This window comes from Penicillium atrosanguineum, assembly GCF_028827265.1.
Source record: "Penicillium atrosanguineum strain IBT 20685 chromosome Unknown utg000005l_segment0_segment0, whole genome shotgun sequence".
Lineage (NCBI taxonomy): Eukaryota > Fungi > Ascomycota > Eurotiomycetes > Eurotiales > Aspergillaceae > Penicillium > Penicillium atrosanguineum.
The window spans coordinates 356,276-376,158 of NW_026623137.1; the positions used below are offsets into that span (position 1 = coordinate 356,276).

Consider the following 19,883-nt stretch of genomic DNA (forward strand, 5'->3'; position numbering starts at 1 on the left):
GTAGGGGGGGGAGGGGGGAGAGAGAGAGAGAGGGGAAGGGAAAGAGGGAGAGGGAGAGGGAGATGATGAAAGATGGGGGAGAGAAAAGTGGTCGGCAGGCGGCTCGTGAAATGGCTGTTACACGGAAACAGGAGAAGAGCCAGTGGGAAGGCTGGAATCTGATGTTGATGGTGGGAGCACAGGCTTATATGATACCTCGGACGGGAAAGATGAGGAGGGGGTTTGTGAGCTTGACCAGGTACTCTTTGATAACGAAAAAGCAATCTTGTATAGGCGAGGGATTGTTATATACCAACATTTGATTCCGTTTATCGATTTCTTGCTTCTATTGATTTAGGTCCGTACCTAGTGCAGCAAGAGAAGATATGCAAATGGGCTGAATGAACAAAAGAATGCCTATGAAAAGATGTGGCATGGATGTCATTGCGCAGGTCACCCCTTAGGACTACAGCATAACATAACGTACCCTGGCACTACATAGATACCCAAACTCCTCGGGTACTGAAGTATACAAATTCGAGTGACAGGCTCCATCCAGAACCATGGATAGCTCTCCGCCCGCTCCGCCTTAGCTTCTGCTGCCATTTTCTTCCCACCGTCTCCCCTCATACCTTCGCCTCATCCTCCGACCCTATCACGTCGGAAAACATCCGCTGCCTAAATCGTGAGGCTGAACCGACGGCGACTTCACTACTCCATTGGCACAGACGCTCCGGTAGAGGGGCTTGCATACAACTCTCAGACGCGTACCCGCCAATACCAGCACTCCGGGAATAGCGCCTCACGTCCAGCCCGTGAGCATCGTTAGCCCATTCCTCCGATCCCCAGGTCTTCCTGCAGGCGCTTGCAACCCGACGGCCCGACTTGACTCGATCTTCGCGGAGGATTGGAGAAGGCTGACGCTTTGGTCACATTGCTGCAGGCTCTTGCATCCGCGACATTCTAGCCTCTCTCTCATTGACCGCTACATCCGCACCGGTCTCTGCCCTGCTTTCGGGCTCTTACCACGTGAGAGGCTCTTCAATAGATCGCGTTCGACCCAGACCTTTTACCTAGGTCGATCACCGGGTGCTGACGACGTCATTCGCATTCAATCGGGCATATTCTCGATCCCAATTCCAGGATTTGACAGCTGAAACGTGGCTTGGCGAACGCGTGGGGGGTAAACGACTACATTCGAGAAATCGTACGGAAATCATAGAGCGTCGAGATGGCCAAGGACAAGGAGCGCTCAGTTAACCCTGCGGCCGCGCAGCGGAAGCAGGATAAGCAGAAGAGTCTGAAGAAGGGGAAGGCCGAGGCGCAAGCGCGTCGCAATGAGAAACTCGCACGGCGCAACCCGGACCGAATTCAACGACAAATCAACGACTTCAAAGCTATGGAAGAGGCGGGAGAAAAGTTACGACCACGCGACAAGGAGATCCTGGAGGCCCTTGAGAAAGATTTACGGGGCGTATTGAAAGCACGCGAAGCTCTAGGCGAGAAAGCACCGACATTCTCAAGTGGCCATGGCCCTAGAAGAGACGGAGATGCAGTGCTCGGGAAACGGAGGAGAGATGAGGAACACGGGAGATACCCACATGAGAGTGACAGCAGCGATACAGACGAGGATGTACGACGGATACCCATGCCTCGGGATACACCGCCACCTATCCCACGGCAACCACGAAGACGGGGACCAGGTGCTAACGTGGACTCGGCGCATCGTGGACCACATGCGCTACCATCCCGGCCACCCAAAGTCGAGCACAAAACCGTTTACGAAGCCAAGCCTGAAATTCGGGATCTACGAAAAGAAGCTGTCAACAAGTTCATTCCTGCTGCAGTGCGCATGAAACAGGACTCCATTAGGGGAACTGGAAAATTGCTAGAGCCGGAGGAGATGGACAGACTTGAGAAAGCTGGGTACAATGCTACAGCCCCGGCAGATCAACCTTCTACTACTGGCGATGAACAATTATCATTGGAAGAAGAGGAGCGACGGTTCAGACAGGAGATGAAGACTGTACAGATAGAAGAGGTGGAGGACGAGGAGGCATAAGACTTGATGCCCGCTTATTGAAATGCTCCAATATTATTCACGTCAACTCTCTTAAATGAACGCAAACCCTTTAAATTTGTCATAATACGTGGATGAATAGACACAATTTGATCTATATGTAACCGTTTCGAGTTCGAATCTTTAGCAATGTAATCATTCGGATGTTTTAAGCTCGGCGATATGTATTTTCAAGGCATACCACCCCCGTTGTGCATTTAAGACCATAAACAACCAAAGCATTACCAATTAACGCCCCATTAATTGCCAGGGTAAAGAGAAAGGAAAGCAAATATCAACCCAAAGGGCTCAGGTATCAAAGATTCAAGCGACCAGTATATGACCAGCGCGACCAAAGTAAATTTACACGAAAACTCCATCCCTCTTAAGGAAAACCCGGGCATGTCATCGTCACAAAGGAAAATAAAAAAGAGAGTTAGTTTCGTCCGGCCAAATATAGCCAAGGAGAGAGCACCACCAAACACAAACACCATTTGCTGGCGGCAAGCAACCCCAAAACACAACAAAGCCTAACTCCGTGACGTAGAGAGGTATGCGCAAGAAGAGAATATCCAAACGACTGACAAGAAAGCAACAAAATGAAAAGACAAAGAATTCACGGTCTTCCAAAACACCAGTCCAAACGCCATGACCGAATACCGAAACAGCTCCACATGGATGCGAGGGTAATGAAAATAGGAAGGGCTTCAAAATGAAAAGGATCATCGCAAGTTGCGGATGACCTTCTTGCCGCGAGCGAGGAATGGACTGGGCATTTCGTCGCGCTCCGGATCCCAGATAGCTGGGGGTTCGCGATCAGAGCACATCAGCGAGTGGGCAGTGCGAGAGTCACTGGCGCAGCGCTTGAAGTCGTCGACAGGCCGACCGCCGGCGCGTGCTTGGGCAAGTTCCACTAGGGTGCGGCCGCCCATGTTGCGCTGCATGACTGCCTTGAACATCTCATCGCCGCCGCCACCGGCCTTGGTGGGGGATTGCTTGGAGCCGCTCTTGCTACGGGTGGATGATCCGGCATCAGCTGCCAAATTGGATGAGGAGGGAATTTTGGAAAGGCGCCGATGAGGGGATCTGGCGCGGCCTTCGCTGCCAGTATTTTGGGCCTCGGATTGGGAGGTAGAGGGCCCACCGGCCATTTGCGGCAGGCGAGATCCACTGGATGGGAAGAGAGGAGGCTGGTTGCTCAGTTTTTGCATCATGGCTGCTGTGTTCTGTCGGAGGAGAGGGCGCCTGGGAGCCTTGAATGGATCGGGCTTCACCTTGGGACGCGTGGGAGATGGGAGGTCAGGAGTATCGTCCTCGTCATCGGAGTAGGCCAGGGTAGGCTCCCATTTGGCTTTCTGGCGTTCTGCCTCGGCGAAGATATTTCGGGCACCACCCGCAGCAGAAGTACGACGAGGGGAGAGTGAGAGTGAAGCGATAGACATGGGAGATGGCTCAGCCATTTGCACATCTTGAGGCGAGTCCACAACAGTGGTCTTCGAGCGGCAGAGCGGAGTACGAGTCTCTCGCTTTTGGCGTTGCTTCTTCTCATTTGAAGTTGGTGATTTTAGCGAGAGCTGAGCGAGGTCTGTGCTTGAAGGCGCATCGCTATCATCAGTCACGGCGCCAGAGGACCTAGAGCTCTGGCTAGTCCGGCCCGAAGAACCAGAGCTCGAATGCTGAAGACTGGTCCGGAAGACATCCTCACGGGGTGTAGGGTTGCTGTTCCTCTTGTGTTTTTGCAACTCAATAGTCACGCGCTCCTGGACCTCAGCCTCGAAGCGCTTGCGCAGCCGGTCGAGTTCGCTCTGAACTTGGCGGTCGATCTCCAATCGCGCCTTAACCTCCCATTCCCGACGAACACTGTTTTCAATCTCAGCCTTGATCTGCTGCTTCTCCTTTTCGAGCTTGGCCAGATTCTGCTCCATCTCACGGACTTTCTGGACGGCAACCTCTTCGCGTCGGCGCAGGGTCTTGCCAAGATCCACTACCTCCTTCTCCTTACGCATCAGACGAATGATGGGGAGGTTGACCAGAGCTGCAGTGTCCGGTCGGTGATCAGGGTTGACGCGCAGGCAGCTTCCGATGACATTCTTCAGCTCTGGTGAGTAGTAGTCGGGAAGAGGGGCGAATTTGCCTTCACGAATCTTCTGAACGAGCTGGATGTGGGTTCGCGCGTTGAAAGGGGGCTCCTTCTGGCACAGCTCATACATGATACAACCGACGGCCCAAATATCCGAGCGCAGGGTGTACTTCTCGGCGGCGCAGATCTCGGGAGACATATAGAAGGGGGTGCCGACATAGGTCGATGCGAAATCATGGGACTGCATCTGCTTGGACAGGCCGAAGTCACCAAGCTTGACGGAATTGTCGCTACCCAGGAAGATGTTCTCCGGTTTCAGGTCACGGTGCAGAATGGTGACTGAACCCTGCTTCCCCTTAAGACCAGTCGACTTGGGCGCCGGGCCCAAGATGTTTGACCCGACCTCAACAGCGTCAGAGCCATAGTGACAGCGGTAGAGGGCAGTAACTAGCTGGGAAAGGATGCGCCAGACGAACTCCTCCTCAGCGTACTTGTTGGCCTTCTTCAGGTTCTTGATGACCATTCCAAGGTCTCCACCACCGCAGTATTCCATGTAAAGGTAGAGATCCTGGCTGACTTTGAGGTGTTCACGATGGTAGTACGCAACAATGTTGGGGTGACGGAGCGAGCTCAGGATGTTGAATTCGGCGGTGAGTTGTTCGCGTTCCTTTTGGGACATCTTGATGTAATTGATTTCCTTGCGGCATAGTATCTTCCATCCAAGTTAGCCATGTCATGCTTGCGATGACCTGGGAGCACTCACGAATCCGTCCGATTTCCGCTTGACCTTGCGAATGATCCCGAAGGAGCCACAACCTGTAGGAGGCGATGAGCATTGGGGTACGAGTGAGAGCAGTGACCACGGCAAGACGTACCAATCTTCTCCAAGATCTCATACTTATCCGCCTCAGCCAAAGCAATTGCCATGGCTATAGATGTACGCGGTCAAGACAACGGGGGTCACAGGAGTCGAAGGAGGATAGAAGAGGATAGAGAAATAAGCATGGAAGAAGTGGCCAACAAGTCCCCTGTCTGGTTAGTAAAGGTAAAGAATTGAAGTGGTAGAGGAAAAGTTGCAGACACTATGGGGTTTAGAGGTTCGGGAGACCCTGCAGTGTTTGGGTGATCGCTGTTGCTGAGCAACCGCAGACAATGACGCTTGACCCGGTGGGGCAGGCGGTCGCTGGGTCCAACCAACGAAAAGACCTGCATGAGGCTAACGATGACATCAAGTTGGAAAAGAGAGACTGCGTGGCTTCTGCTTTTCTTTTAGATATATATATGCAGTTTCTCAATTGAGAAACTAGGGAACCATACAGTACAGCAATTATGGGGTTGGCCGGATGCTGTGTAGCCCTAGGATCACGTGACCCGTTATCGATAAGGAGGGACCAACGGAGGCCCGCCATCCAACTCTCCCACTTCGTGGCAAGCTATATACAACGGGCCTGAAGATGGCGGAGCGGACTGTTTTACGCAAGGATCAGCTGGAGATCAGCTTGGTCAATGAGAAGAAGCTGATCAAGGAAGGTTATATCAAGGATGACAATCCGTTGGACCTCAGTGAGCCATTCCGTGAACTCTGCAGTGCATGTCGTAAAGGCGATCTGGTTGTCTGTCAGACAAAAATCACCGAGGGTGTCAATGTGAATGCTCGTGACCCGTACGATTATACACCTCTGATTTTGGTGAGTCTTGAGAACATGCTGTAAGAACCGGTTTTCTCGGAGCACACAGTAACAGGACAATCCCTTGCACAGGCGAGTCTCTGCGGACACTATGAAGTTGCGCGGCTATTGCTGGAGTCAGGCGCGCTTTGCGAGCGGGATACATTCCAAGGTGAAAGGTATTTGACCTCAAGTATCCTCCGAAGTAACGGGAACTAATAGACGGACTATCCATCTAGATGTCTATACAATGCCTTGAACGACCGTATACGAAACCTCCTACTCGAATATGACTATTCTAAATCTACGGACCCCCTCCAGCCTCTCGCGGCGCATCTGTCCTCCCTCCTCACCCGCGACTCTCCCGTGACGGCCGATATCGAGGTGGCCGCCGGCGACGAGTCCCTCTCCCTACACAAATTCGTCTTAGCCGCCCGCTCCCCATATTTCCGTGGCAAGCTTTTGGACGCACCAGAAACTGCAGTATGGAAGCTTCCCAATACTATCGCTCCGGAGGCATTCAGCGCTGCGATCAAATATCTATACCTGGGTGAACCTCCTCGGGAATTGCGGGCAGGGCCTGGAACAGGCTTCACCGAGTCCGAAGTGTTCGCAGGAATCGATAAGATTGCTAAGTACTTGGAAATTTCCAGTCTCATGGACAGCATCATGGATAGTGGAGACAGAAGGCGTGCAAGGCAACGGAGAACCACGGAGCTGGCGAGGGGGCGAGATCAGCTGGAGTATTGGTTCCGTGGGAATGTCCTCAAACATAAGGTAGTCATTGAGACGTCGAAAGCTGACAAAGTGAAGTGGGATCACAACAATCCAATCTTTGCAGACGTATTGCTTAGATCCGATGAACTTCCGGAAGAGGCCGAGGAGGCAGGCGAGATCCAGAAATCCACCCTGTTTCCTGTTCATCGGGCGATGCTCCTGCGATCGGAATTCTTCCAGGCCATGTTCATGTCATCTTTCCGCGAAGCTCACATGACGGATAATCTGCACATTATCGACGTGGATTGCTCGCCCGATGTATTAGAGATTATCCTGACATTCCTGTACACTGAACGGGCCGATTTCTCTTTGGAAGTCGCCGTCGATGTTCTCTTCGCAGCAGACATGCTCTTCATCGAGAAATTAAAGACAAAAGCAGCAGTTGTGATCAGTACCCTGGGCAGTGGAGTGTCTCAGGCCGACGCGGCAAAGACTCGTGGCCAAGACGAGGATGATATCGATATCTACGCGATCATCCGTGCTGCCTGGTTAACTCGTGTCCAGCGACTGGAAGAATTTGCAGCACGATTCTTGGCATACCGACTTGAAGCTCATATCGATTTGCCCGAATTCGCAGAGCTCATTCAAGAGTCGGCGGCTCGTATTCAGGCCCGACAGGAGACCGATTCTATTGAATTGCTGGACGATATTCGATTCTATCTCAATGAACGATTTAGGTTGAGATTCGATGATGCCGGTATAGACGGGTTGATGGATGAGCAGGTGCCTCCACCGAATGGAGAAGATGCTCAATCTGAAGATGTGGCGAAGATTACGGAAAGGGTTGAGGCCCTGGATATCTCCAAGCCAAGCGTTGACGCAGCATCCGGTCGCGAAATCCGGACTTTAGATGGTGCTGTTGTTGAGGATGAATTTTCAGAAGACGCCATGAACTATGAAATTTTGATGGGGAAGCTGGAAGCTCTGCTCGAGGAGCTGAATTTGGACGCCTAAAGCATTCGAGTTCCTTGCCGTAGACATCCAAAGAAAGACAGCACGCTCTGTCTCTATACGACATAACGAGGGTGGTTACATGCAAATGTTTGCCATCTGGGCACGGACTTGCCTGCACATTGACCATACATATACACATCCATACATCATTTTTGGCCTGGAGTATTTGGAAAATTGAAACAAATAGACCCCGGACCCCGAAATTTCATGAATTTTCGAGTAATGGATAGGATTTGGAACAGATCCCATCCCACGGTCTAAAATCTCAGTATCTGAAAGTTGAGAGCGCAAGCCTCCACAACTCTAAGGGTTGACTGCATTCGAATGTAGATGACAAGACCATTATTCAAAAAGTGTAACTAAAATGACCATTCTCTTAAGATGACGATCCACGGGATCTTTACCAAACTACACACTTTCGCTTTCTCTACCAGACCAGAGCACAAATAGGGAAAGAGCTTCTGATACTTGTTGTGTTTCGAGGGATGGTGGAGAAGGATGCCGAGAAAGACATACATACTTTTCGAGGTCATTGACATGGCCAGGGAGTAGATCAAAAACCTTCAATACAAAGAGGTGGCAAGAACTTGATAGAGCACGAGGCCTGGGCAATAATATGTACTTTTGAATTGACAAACATTATCCAATATATATATCTATATACAGGCGACCACAGGTCCCGATTATTCGCACTCTATATTAATATATGTATTAAAGGGCCACATGGCTGGTCCCTTGCGATTTGATCTTCCAGATGTCGACTGGAGAGGTGTTGTTGTTGCACATAAATGTGATTTCCCGAGTAGCGGATAGACACACTTGGGACCTGGCTTAGGTGACCATCGCCTCGAGGTACTGACTGTAGCCCCCGACGAGTGGGAGGGAATATCAGATTTTGTCTCGCAGTCGAGTGATAGCCGTTGCTGCTCATTATCGTAGATATGGAACCGAGGGCGAGGACCTGGGAGTGCGGATCTAGTTGAATCAACCAAGGTCGGAATTGTCGAGACCTTGTTGAATGACGATTGTTGAATGCTCTGCCTCGTAGGAGAGGCCAAGAATGCATTCACCGTCCTCCCTGAGGCCTCTCTTTGTCACTCCCTTCCGCACTTCGATGTTTCTTCTCTTCCATTTTTGCCTCCAGGTCCCGAATCTGTGTCTCGATCATTCCTCTCCGGGCTGTCAAGTTCGATCGCATTCCTTGGAGAGCAGCCATTTGTTCATCAAAAGTCGCCTCCTGGCGATTCTTCTGAGTCTGTGAGGAAAGTAAGTTAAGCATGCGTTTAATTTGTCAAGCGAAAGTTGTATAGACTGGTCGGAGCTCAACGGAAGCTCGGTGCAACTCACCTCGGCAATCTCCTCCTTTGTTTTCAGTCCGGCTCCGTACAAAGACCCTGCAATCGTAATCGAGGTCACGGCAGCTGTCAAGACCAACCGACGAAAGTTCTGAGGCGAAGGCATCTTTCTTTGATGCATCACGGTCAAAGGCGCGCGGGCAACGAGAAACCTCCGAGCTCTTCACCGCCTACCGCAGAGGGAGCATATTGATCGTCACCAAGACGCGTCCCCCTCGCGGTTTCATGCCATTTACTTCACGCTTTGAATGGCCAACAGCCTACGGAATTAATATGTCGTCTCCTGCGGTTCCTAACCGTCGGCCCCGTGACGATGAAGATGACAGTGACGAATCCGAGTCGACCACTCGCTTCTCCCCAGACCCAAGCAACAAGCGTCCTCGTCTCAGCGGGGTTGAAGATGGGGAGAGAAGTGATGAATATGAGAGTGATAGCAGCGGCAGTCAATACCAGTCCACCCAAATTGCTACACAGCGAAGGAGAGTTCACCCTGGGGTCGGCCCCGGTGGCTACAAGGCCGGCGCGATCGTGCGGATCAAAATGTTGAACTTTGTGACCTACACGTCTGCTGAGTTCTTCCCTGGCCCGAAGCTGAACATGGTCATTGGGCCTAACGGAACTGGAAAAAGTACACTTGTTTGCGCTATCTGTTTAGGCCTTGGATGGGGGCCTGTGGTATGTTATCTACCCTCGAGTTACTACTATGTAATCTTTGGAATTTCTAACACTCAACCTATTACTAGCATCTCGGACGCGCCAAAGATCTCGGTGAATTTGTCAAGCATGGCGCCAGTGAGGCGATGATCGAAATCGAACTTGCAGGGCCTCCTTTATTCAGCCAAAATCGAGTTATACGCCGAACCATCAAACGCGATGGCAACAAGAGCAGCTTCTTTCTGGATGGTGAATCAAGCAACCAGAAAAGCGTCAGAAAACTTGCAGGAGACTTTGCAATTCAAGTCGACAATCTCTGCCAGTTTCTTCCTCAGGACAAAGTGGCGGAGTTCGCTGCTCTCACACCTGTCGAACTGCTCCATTCCACCCAACGCGCGGCAGCCAAAAAGGAGGTGGTGGACTGGCATGAGGCTCTGAAGTCGCTGCGAGCTGAGCAAAAGAAACTCCAGATTGACAATGGAGCGGACCAGGACGTGTTGAAGAATCTTGAAAACCGCCAAGAAATGCAAAGAGCAGACGTAGAGCGAATGCGCCAGAGAGCTGAGGTCAAGCGCAAACTCGAACTTTTAGAGATTTACCGCCCGTTCGTTGAATACCGCGATCAACTTAAGACCCACGAAACTCTCAAGGCCAAGAAGCTCCAGCTTCAAGAGGAGCACGCGCAGCTCAAACAAGACCTCGAACCGGCAATGCAATCTGTCACGGCTAAGCAAAGCTACAGTGAGCGAATTAAGGAAGTAAGAGATCGTCGCAAACATCAGGTTGAGCAACTACACAGCGCAGCCGTGGCCAGTGAACGCAAAATCGACGAGTTACAGTCTGAAATCAAGGACCTCGAAGGTCAAATTGAGGCTGAAAGAAAAACCGGCACGAAACACAGGACTGAAGCGACCGCTGCCCAACAAACCATCAACAGATTGCAGCGCCAACAGGAAGAGGAGGCGGTAGAATTTGATCCGGAATACTACAACGAAAAATTGGTAATTTGACGGACTTGAGCTATGGTCGACGAAGCCAATTTACTGATGCCTTTCTAGAGAGTGAAACGACTCGAGAAACGCGAACTCGAAACGAAAGGCAAAGAAATCAAGGATAGACGGGCCCCACTGCTCGCCAGATGCCACGAACTTAAAGCACTGATCAGCGAAGAAGAACGACGACTGGAAAACTTGGACTCCCAATCTGGCCGACAGGAAGCCAAGCTGCAAAAGTTGTCCGCAGACTCTTACAAAGCCTATCAGTGGATGGTCGACAACCAAGACAAGTTTGAGAATGAAGTTTTTGGCCCACCTCTCATCACCTGCTCCGTCACTGATCCTAAGTATGCCAATGCTGTTGAGTCACTACTACAGAAAACGGATTTCACGGCCTTTACTGTTCAGAACAGGAATGATTTCCGCACCATGCAGAGAGTGTTCATCAGAGAAATGGGACTTCACGATATCACGCTCAAAACATCCTCCACGCCACTCAGCTCTATGAAAGCACCAGTATCGAATGAAGAACTTCGACGACTTGGCTTTGATGGATGGGCCAAGGACTTTATCACTGGCCCGGAACCGGTCATTGCCTCACTCTGCTCCGAGAACCGGCTACATCAAACGCCTGTCAGCCTACAAGACATCTCCGAAGAAGCGTATAATTCACTGGAGAATGCGGAAGAGTCAGCAATCAGTTCTTGGGTGTCAGGAAAGCACAGCTATCAGGTTACTCGACGACGCGAATACAAGGCAAAATCGACCCGAGTCCGTCAAGTCAAGACAGCTCAAGCCTGGACGTCGCAGCCCGTAGATGCCTCTGTCAAGCATCAACACCGCGAAGCCATTCAGACGTACAATCGGGAGTTCAGTGACCTACAGGAGGAGGCAAACGCGGAGAAGGAGAAAACCAGGGATCTACTCAGTGCGCTTCAGCGCTTGGAGGACGAAATGGTAGGCCACTCCCCGCATCTACCTTGGTCTATGATTAACGTTGTCCGCAGGAGGAGACTGACAAAGAGAAACAAGAGAAGCAACATGCGCATACGCAATGGCGGGCTATTCCCGAGAGGCTCGGTATGTGGTTCTGCACATGACTACTCTATGACGATCCAGTCGCTAAGTTCGCGCAGCTCAGCAGCAGGCTAAGCTCAAGGGCATTCAGGAGCTCTTTTTGGAAGTCAGGGAACGGGTTTGCCAGATTCGGGAAGATCAAATTGAGGTTTCGGTCAAGAAGGCAGAAGCTACCATTGAATATGCCGTATGTTCCCAAATAACCCTGACTATCTCCCACTTGAAAATTTACTCACACCATCTAGGATGCCGTTGAGCAGCTTCGCCAGGCCTACGAAGATCTTCTGAAGGTGGAAGTTCAACATTTGGAAGCCTCCTCGGACCTACAAACTCTGAGGAACAAGCACCATGCATTCGCCGTGATGCTCGAGAAAAAGACCGCAGAGGTGGCGGAAGCAATAGAGGCCGTCAAAGCAAACAGAACAAAGGGACGAGCCCTTGGCACTCAGGCCAAGAAAGTGATCGAGGAGAACCAGGGAGACCCCGATGCTGAAGAGGTGCACAACTTGCTCAGCGCGCCAGAGTACAATATGGACAAACTCCGTGCCGACATCGACTCCGAGAAGGCACGCCTGGAATTGACTCAAGGGGGCAGTCCTCACCTGATCAAAGAGTTCGAGGAGCGAGAGAAACAAATCAAGAAGCTTCAGGACAAGCTGGCCGATTTCCAAACGAAGCTGGCGGACTATCAGACAAGTATCGATGAGGTTCGATCTCACTGGGAGCCCAAACTGGACGCTCTCATTGCCAAGATCAGTGATGCCTTCTCAGACTCCTTCAAACGCATAGGGTGTGCTGGACAGGTTAGCCTGGACAAGGTAGAAGACGAGCCCGGGCCCAATGGTGAGCCTGGCGGCAGCGACTTCGAGAAGTGGTCGATTCAGATTCATGTCAAGTTCCGAGAAAATGAGAATCTGTCGCTATTGGATTCACATCGCCAGTCCGGTGGTGAGCGTGCGGTCAGCACCATCTTCTACCTGATGGCACTGCAGTCGCTTTCAGCATCGCCCTTTCGCGTCGTTGACGAGATCAACCAGGGTATGGACCCCCGGAACGAGCGAATGGTCCACGGTCGCCTGGTAGATATTGCCTGCGCGTCAAGCGAAGAGGAGGATACAGATGACAATGGAAACCCCATCGGCGGCGGCGGTGGTGGTCAGTACTTCCTGATCACGCCGAAGCTGCTGAGTGGACTAGTCTACAAGCCGGGTATGAAAGTGCTCTGTATCTACAGTGGCGAACACATGCCGGAGGACTACACGAAGCTGGACTTCAGACTGGCGATCCGCATGATGAAGGATATCAGAGCAAAGAACGAAGATGATGGCAAAGGCAAGGGCAAGGGCAAAGGCAAAGGGCGAGCGACGGGGAGCAGCAACTCTGTGGGAGTCTACGCTTAATACGATACGCCCCACACTCAATACAGCATAGCCGGCGATTTCTATTTTCTTGACTTTTCTGGGGAGGGATCGGTGTTGGATCTGGCATCTGGATCCTGGAATATGGAACATATTGGATAGGCCCATTTTCTGATATCATTCTGCGCAACTGCACATACCAAGACCCCCAAGAACCCAATATTGAATCGGTTTGACTAGGACCTGCCCAACAGGGAATCGTTCGATGACCCGACTCCACTCAGAGCTGCCGGGCCTATTGCTTCTTCCTTTCTGGCTCCATGCACGGTCGGCGTCCCCGTGTCTGTGCTCTGACCGGCCCCTCGACCCCGACCCCCACAACCCCCCCGGTAGTTAGATAGTTAGGGGATCGGAGATTAGAAGAGGAGGTCAGGGAGGTCGAGCCCAGGCATGATACGTGACAAGGCTGCAGCACACTAACATGATTATGGTCGCGACATGCAGACCAGCGATATAGCAATCGTTAGGGAAATGTCGCAGCTCAGAAAATGCCGCACACCCAACTCCGCCGGAGGGCTCCGACGTCAGTTTTTGGGTTGGGACCCCAAAGGATTGACATCCATGCTTTGGATCAGACGACGAAAGCGGACAAGATCAGTACTCTGCCTCTCCTTACTTCTCTCTGGACTGTACCAACAACTGCCGGTTCATGGGCAGATCCTCGTGGACAACGAGGGCGCAGTGTCATGCAGATCGACGACCGGGCGTTTCCGCCGCAGATCACAGGCTCCATCTCGGAGGTTTTGGATGCCAATCGTTGGGCGACGTTGGGCATCCCTTCGCTACCGCCAACTCTAAATGTTCTGGGGGGGAGGGTTTTTTTTTGGCGCCCGTGGTTGACCCCTGCTAGTTCTGCCCTCTTTCGGACACAGTCCGTCTCTGGTTTGGTCTGTGGGACATGCGTTGTCCAGTACCCTGGTCTCCTGCCTGCTCCAGCAGCGCTCTAGTAGCGCTTTAGCAAGGTGTATGTACAGCATACGGGGCTGATCGACACTGCGCATCACTGTGCATCACGGCGAGGGCTGGGAAATCATTGGCTCGATATTATACGATCCGCCGAGAATCCTCATGGCGATCCTAGCCAGTCAGATCCACCGAATGACATATCCCCATCCACCTACAGTAAAGCTCTTACCTCTCACCGGGAACCGGTTTGTCCTTACACGTTGCATTCTACTGTATACGCTTGGGCCAAGACTCCGCATGTTTGGCGGGGCTACGCTTTGACGGTTCGAACGACTGAAAGTCAACACTGCAGTGCTACATTGTTTACACCGTTCACCATTCACCGCCCCCTCAATTCCCCCCCCCCCATTCCCTTTCTCCAAATATGACGCAGTGATGGTATCCCCTCTCCAGTATCGACAATAGCTGCCTGGGAAACCCGGCCGTAGAAACCCCCGGCCTAGGAATAGACCCGACGCGCGGACGGGGATCAGTGGCGCCGTTTTCCCTGTTTCAACGGTTGGGATCCTGTCCCCAAATCCCCACCCCCCTGTAGTGTACTGTACGAAAAAAAAAGGAGACGCTACAATCTAGCTGGTGGCTTGATTGTCTTCCAGAGAGGCTGGAAGCGAGGCAATCAAATGTATACGATGTATCACGTCCTCGACCCTGTGATGCGTAGACGAGGGCGCTTCGAGGCCACTAGCACGGGCCCCCGGGGTGGTTGGCAAGCCCCAAGTGCAAGCCTAAGCCCATCATCCTGACGCCCCTCCCAACGGCCCCATCAACGTGGCGGAGGCTCTCGGAGATATAACCCCGGGGACGGTGTCACGGCAGCGGCAGCCAGAGAGTTTCGATCCCAGCGTCGCACGACGTGTCGCACAAATCTCAGGGGTGGAGGACGAAGCAAGCAGATTCCGATCCGGTCGACCTGATGATCATGACTAGACCCAGACCTCGAATCAGTGGTCGGGCTGGGACTGCAAAGCATTTACTCGAGGGGTAGGGCATCTCGCCTTCAGGTGCCGTGCAGTACGGAGAACATACAGGGTACATCGCGGCCAATGGAGGAGCACACACACCCTCCAGGATCTCACAAGAGATGCAACGGTGGGATGATCTACGAGGAGAAATACATTTCGCCACCCCTCATGAGGCAATAATTCTAGTCGCTAGGATAAGGTCTATGCCGGCAAGCTTCCAAGCTTCAAAGCTTCATGGCTTTGGCTCTCGCGAGGGCCAAGTCCAAGCCTAGGGTAGTCGATCATCCAGGATCTACCATTAGCGTAACCCGTATCCCAAAGCAGGGTCTGAAACATGACCGCGCATGTCGATAGGCTGTCGGAATGTGGGCGAGCCGTGGATTCAAAGTTGGGGAGTGGGATGGCGGGATCTCTCCGTCCACATGCTGCTTCTATGCTGATCTACAGACCGGTCCAGTCCAGTCAGGCCCTGGCAATGTACCGGGTCAGTACCTCCTATGAGGGTAGATTTAATCTACACAACAGTTCCAGAGGATTACTCGATGCTGACCAAGAGATTTTCTGGACCAGGGGGGAAACCAGGCAAAGCTTCTCCATTAGGCAAGACCCTAATTTAAAGAAGGCCAAACTCTGGCACCCACAGTCAGCACAAGGGAAACTTTAATGAACATGGTCCGAAGCATAGGAGTAGAAACTATGTAGCTAGGATACCTAGCTAGGTATGTAGCTACGAATCGCGAACCTCGGCAAGAATCAAGGGCCAACTAAAAGACGGGTAGCATCAAGGCAAATGTATAAATGAGCATACGAAACAAGGGATGAAGATCCACAAACAGATCTTAGTCGACCTCCCCAATGCGGTATAGGAAAGTCCGAGTCAGGTCCTGCGGCCGATCCTACGGGGTTTATACCTAGAAGGGTATGATGCAAGTCGCTAAGATCCCGCATGCGATCGACCCTCCCGACTGTGACGAACAGGTCGTGTTTCATCACTGACACAGACCAACAAGGTCTGAGGCAGTTCCCATGAGATGCATGATCATCCGTCGATCGACCAGTGCCAGGGGGTGAGGCGTATTGCACTCTGTAGGCGAGGTAGGCTGGAATTTGGGTTTGTGTGACTTTGGATTCTTCGGGTTATGCTTTCTTTTATTTCGTCGCATCGTATTCCCTTCGTACTCACATCCGCACTCGGATCGGGATTTGACTTCTTTTTTTTTTTTTTTTTCCCTCTCGGAAGTTTACTTTGAGTCTACTTGAAGTTTGAGTCTACTTGAACATGAGGCTATTGAAGACTATGACTTGGACTATGTCTTGAAAAATGTGAAACCTGATGGCATGGTGCCGAGTTACCCCCGGAGGCCGAGTCAATAGCTCATAGCTCATAGCTCATAGCTTGCGAGCACGGATCAGGGAGTACATACCTAGCGATAGAATGCGACTCGGGACTCACGCCCTACCGATGGGCATAGCTCAAATGGAAATAATACCGGAGACACTGCCCGAATGGAGCTATGGCCAGCGGTTGTCTGGGATGATCCTGCGATCCACCGGGGCGATCCCGCCCGAACAGGAAGGAGGATAGACGCAGAGTGACAGGTCCGCTTCCGCGTCAATAGACACGTCAGGACTCTGGATTTATTTTTATGTTTTATGTTTTACTTTTTTATTTTATTTTATTTTCATTTGATTCTCCACGTGAGACTGAGACTGAGACTGAGACTGAGACTCTCCCCTAAGTGATATCTATGCTTCCATAGAGGTGTGCCTTCTTGATCATCTACACCGATCAGGGCCCAGGATCCGGGTCTAGCGATCCTTCCCTTCCGCATCCCCGAGAGCCCCCCTATCTCCGTTCCCTTTCCTACTTCCACCGTCCGAACAGGACAAACTCCCGAATCGCAGATCAGATCGTGGTGACGACCTGGTCAGCTGTGCGCGGCTGCATCTTGCAAGTGCCATGTGTTCGTCAACCCTGACCGCGTGGAAACTGAATGAGATGTATCACCCCCCACTCAGAGAACAAAAAAGGGGGCATCGCGTGGCTCATGGGGCGCCCCGGATGATCCCCGATCGATCACCGTTTCGGGGTGAATGGCCCAAAGCGGCTACGGCGTAAGTGAGAAGTCTAGGCTCGTATCGACATGGGGATCCGAGGTCCTGGCAGTCGGGAGGACCATCTGGTGGAACTCTGCGGACCAGACTTTACCCCCAATTAAAAGAATCCCAAATGAGGAATGTCTCGTCGACAAAGTTCCAAGACAAGGTTGGGGTGGAAATGAATCCCCATAATTGATTGTAGTCAGTTCCACCATTGACCATATTTGTCCACATTTCCCACATCTTCCACCGAGCCGCACTTTCTGCCAATGATGACGCGTGGAATTTCAACTGTCGGCTCCAAGGGGGAGAGTGTCGATCCCGAGCTAACTGCCGAAGCGAGTATTAATAACAATAATAATAATGATAATAATAATCCTGGTGGATATTCTGGACTATGCATTCTAGAAAGTTGATCAGGAGGATCGCCGTCAGATCAAAGGATCAGGATCGTGTACATGTATTTGGTACATTTACAGGGACATGGATCATAAGACTCTCCTGCAACTAAAAACAATCCTATAGACATCGTACCACTTTATCCCGGGGAGCACGGAATTCTACCACTCTCCCCTCTCTTCCCTCCCCCCAAGTCTTGCCCCCCCCCTCATCCCCAACCCCCTTCAAACGGCCACGCACGGGGCAGGCGATCCCGGACCAGGGCTAAACAGGAGTGGATCCTCGCTTCCACGAGGCCGGGACGGGGCTCCACGCTGTTAACGGCCAATCCCCGATCGTGCACTGTGCAGATATCGTGCACGGCCCGTCGCCTTTTACGTTCCAGAACGCCGATCATTATCGTTTCAATTTCCCAAAGAGGAGGGTGATTTCCCAAAGAGGATGGTAGATGATCTTCAGGAGACCCTTGCGATCTGTTGGCACCTTCTATATTGGTATTGATCGTCGGCCCTCGTAGCTTAATCTGCTACTCGTTAGACTTTGCTGCACTCTACTTTAATTTACTCAACCAAGTCCTCCATACTTTCCGTCGCCAAAAAGAAAGTCAGATACAAGGTTCGTGTAAGCGAAAGGAGCCCAAGCGCTCAGAGCCGCCACCCCCGTCATACGCTTTACACGTTATGCACGATTCCCGGCCCCAACGGACATGAGCACTATTTAGGCTTAGCGGCGGGTGGCAGTTATGACCTTCCCTTTTGATCGGCCCCTGCCACGCGACACTCGGGAGATCCGGGGTCCTTTGTCGCCCCGGGGAAAGGCGTGCCTTTTTCTTTCTTTTTTTTTCCTTGAATAATGAAACTAGGTATTTCTTTATGCCTGATTGCTAGGCATTTCCTAGAGCGGACATGCTCTTCTCGTATCTCTTTTTCCACAAGCAAAATGATCGACACCAGATCAAGTTCGGTGCGATCAACCGTTTATGGGGCTAGTATGTGACAGGTAAGCAGGATCTGCACTAGCGAGCCCTCTGTGTAGCCGAGCTGGATTTCCCTGGGTTCAAGATGGGTGACCTGAACGGGGACTTTCCGGCCTCCTTATTCGAGTATAGCGTGAGATCTGCAGTCGACCATTGGCCACATGCAGCCTAGGTGGGCCCCTGTTCGCGTGGGCAAATCGTCATACTTTACGCTTCTTCCCCACCGGGTTAATCTCCGGTCTTTTGGTTTTCATTTTTATTTTTATTTTATTTTAATTCATATTATATTATATCTTTTTTTTTGATTTTTGATTTTTGATTTTTTTTTTCCGTTAATTAAATTAAGCTTTGGAACGGACTGTCTCAACTTTGCCTGCGCGCATAGGCGAACCTCGATCCTGGCTCCAGGCGTAATTTACTGACCCCATCGGCATTGCCCGCGCTGATCATCCACGCGAGACTATAAACCCTCGTGTGTCCCCGTATCCTGGGGCTCTTCTTCCCATTCCACCAACCCTCTACCAAATCGACATCATGGATCTGGCCAGTCTCCTGCAGGGCTCCGTCCCCAAGTCATATACTGAGACCTATGGCAAGCGTTCTGCGCCTCTGTCGCCTCCCGCCGAAGAGCCCAAGTGCTCGCTGCCCTCAATCTCAACTCTGCTCGAGGGTGCCGATGATCACGCAGCCAGTAAGTACCTACTATATCACACTATATAACCACACAATTCTAACACACTATCTAGAGCGTCAACGCCTGAGCCCCCAGCGCGATCACGCCGTGCAATACGATGTTCGCCTGCCCCCAACGCCTCCACTGCGTCCAGGCTCCGGCTCCGGCCATGCATCACCCTCATCCAAGGACCACCGGTCCTCCATCTCCTCCATCAACTCCATCAACTCCAACCCTCAAATGGGCCCCTACGCTTCCCCAGCGCCTAGCGTATCCTCCTACTCATCACACACCTCCCCAGTGGAAGCTCAACCCCCCACAACCACAATGTACTACCGCCCCCCGTCAACAACCACCTTCGCCCCCTCCCCCATTCACCAACCCGCCCAATCGCCATCCCTCATCTCCCCAGTTACCCCGGCCTGGCAACACCACCACTACTTCCCCCCTCCAGCACAACTCCATACCAACAAAACCACGATCGCTACATCTGCCGCACCTGCCACAAGGCTTTCTCGCGTCCTTCCTCGCTGCGCATCCACTCCCACAGCCACACGGGCGAGAAGCCCTTCCGCTGCACACACGCCGGCTGCGGAAAGGCTTTCTCCGTGCGCAGCAACATGAAGCGCCATGAGCGCGGTTGTCACTCTGGTCGTCCGGTCGCCGCTACAGCGCTGGTGGTTTAAAAGCCAGGCCTTAGGGTCTTTCTTGGGTTTTCTTTTCTCTGTTACTATTATGGGTTGGGTTGGGTTACTATCGGGTTGGGATGGAATGGTGTTTCTTTTGTTTCTC

At 51.9% G+C, this 19,883-nt stretch overlaps 6 protein-coding genes across 6 annotated transcripts; 4 read left to right on the forward strand and 2 right to left on the reverse strand.

Moving 5' to 3' along the window:
• Positions 1–1,210: 1,210 nt before the first annotated feature.
• N7443_006367 (WW domain binding protein 11) lies at positions 1,211–2,041 on the forward strand (the record flags this gene model as incomplete). Its single annotated transcript, XM_056886423.1, has 1 exon — positions 1,211–2,041. The coding sequence occupies one exon, from the start codon at positions 1,211–1,213 to the stop codon at positions 2,039–2,041; it is 831 nt and encodes a 276-aa protein (XP_056740072.1).
• Positions 2,042–2,760: 719 nt separating this feature from the next.
• nimA (serine/threonine protein kinase nimA) lies at positions 2,761–5,045 on the reverse strand (the record flags this gene model as incomplete). The annotated part of the gene is made up of 3 exons (XM_056886424.1): positions 2,761–4,830; positions 4,882–4,934; positions 4,994–5,045. 3 exons carry the CDS (start codon positions 5,043–5,045, stop codon positions 2,761–2,763), a joined length of 2,175 nt encoding a protein of 724 aa, XP_056740073.1.
• A 527-nt stretch (positions 5,046–5,572) lies between these two features.
• Positions 5,573–7,516, forward strand: N7443_006369 (ankyrin repeat and BTB/POZ domain protein; the record flags this gene model as incomplete). The annotated part of the gene is made up of 3 exons (XM_056886425.1): positions 5,573–5,806; positions 5,879–5,964; positions 6,025–7,516. The coding sequence occupies 3 exons, from the start codon at positions 5,573–5,575 to the stop codon at positions 7,514–7,516; spliced, it is 1,812 nt and encodes a 603-aa protein (XP_056740074.1).
• A 1,066-nt stretch (positions 7,517–8,582) lies between these two features.
• Positions 8,583–8,977, reverse strand: N7443_006370 (uncharacterized protein; the record flags this gene model as incomplete). Its single annotated transcript, XM_056886426.1, has 2 exons — positions 8,583–8,771; positions 8,864–8,977. The coding sequence occupies 2 exons, from the start codon at positions 8,975–8,977 to the stop codon at positions 8,583–8,585; spliced, it is 303 nt and encodes a 100-aa protein (XP_056740075.1).
• A 167-nt stretch (positions 8,978–9,144) lies between these two features.
• N7443_006371 (DNA repair ATPase SMC5) lies at positions 9,145–12,997 on the forward strand (the record flags this gene model as incomplete). The annotated part of the gene is made up of 6 exons (XM_056886427.1): positions 9,145–9,546; positions 9,615–10,526; positions 10,584–11,477; positions 11,528–11,600; positions 11,657–11,784; positions 11,843–12,997. The coding sequence occupies 6 exons, from the start codon at positions 9,145–9,147 to the stop codon at positions 12,995–12,997; spliced, it is 3,564 nt and encodes a 1,187-aa protein (XP_056740076.1).
• A 5,955-nt stretch (positions 12,998–18,952) lies between these two features.
• N7443_006372 (uncharacterized protein) lies at positions 18,953–19,715 on the forward strand (the record flags this gene model as incomplete). Its single annotated transcript, XM_056886428.1, has 2 exons — positions 18,953–19,109; positions 19,165–19,715. 2 exons carry the CDS (start codon positions 18,953–18,955, stop codon positions 19,713–19,715), a joined length of 708 nt encoding a protein of 235 aa, XP_056740077.1.
• Positions 19,716–19,883: the final 168 nt, after the last annotated feature.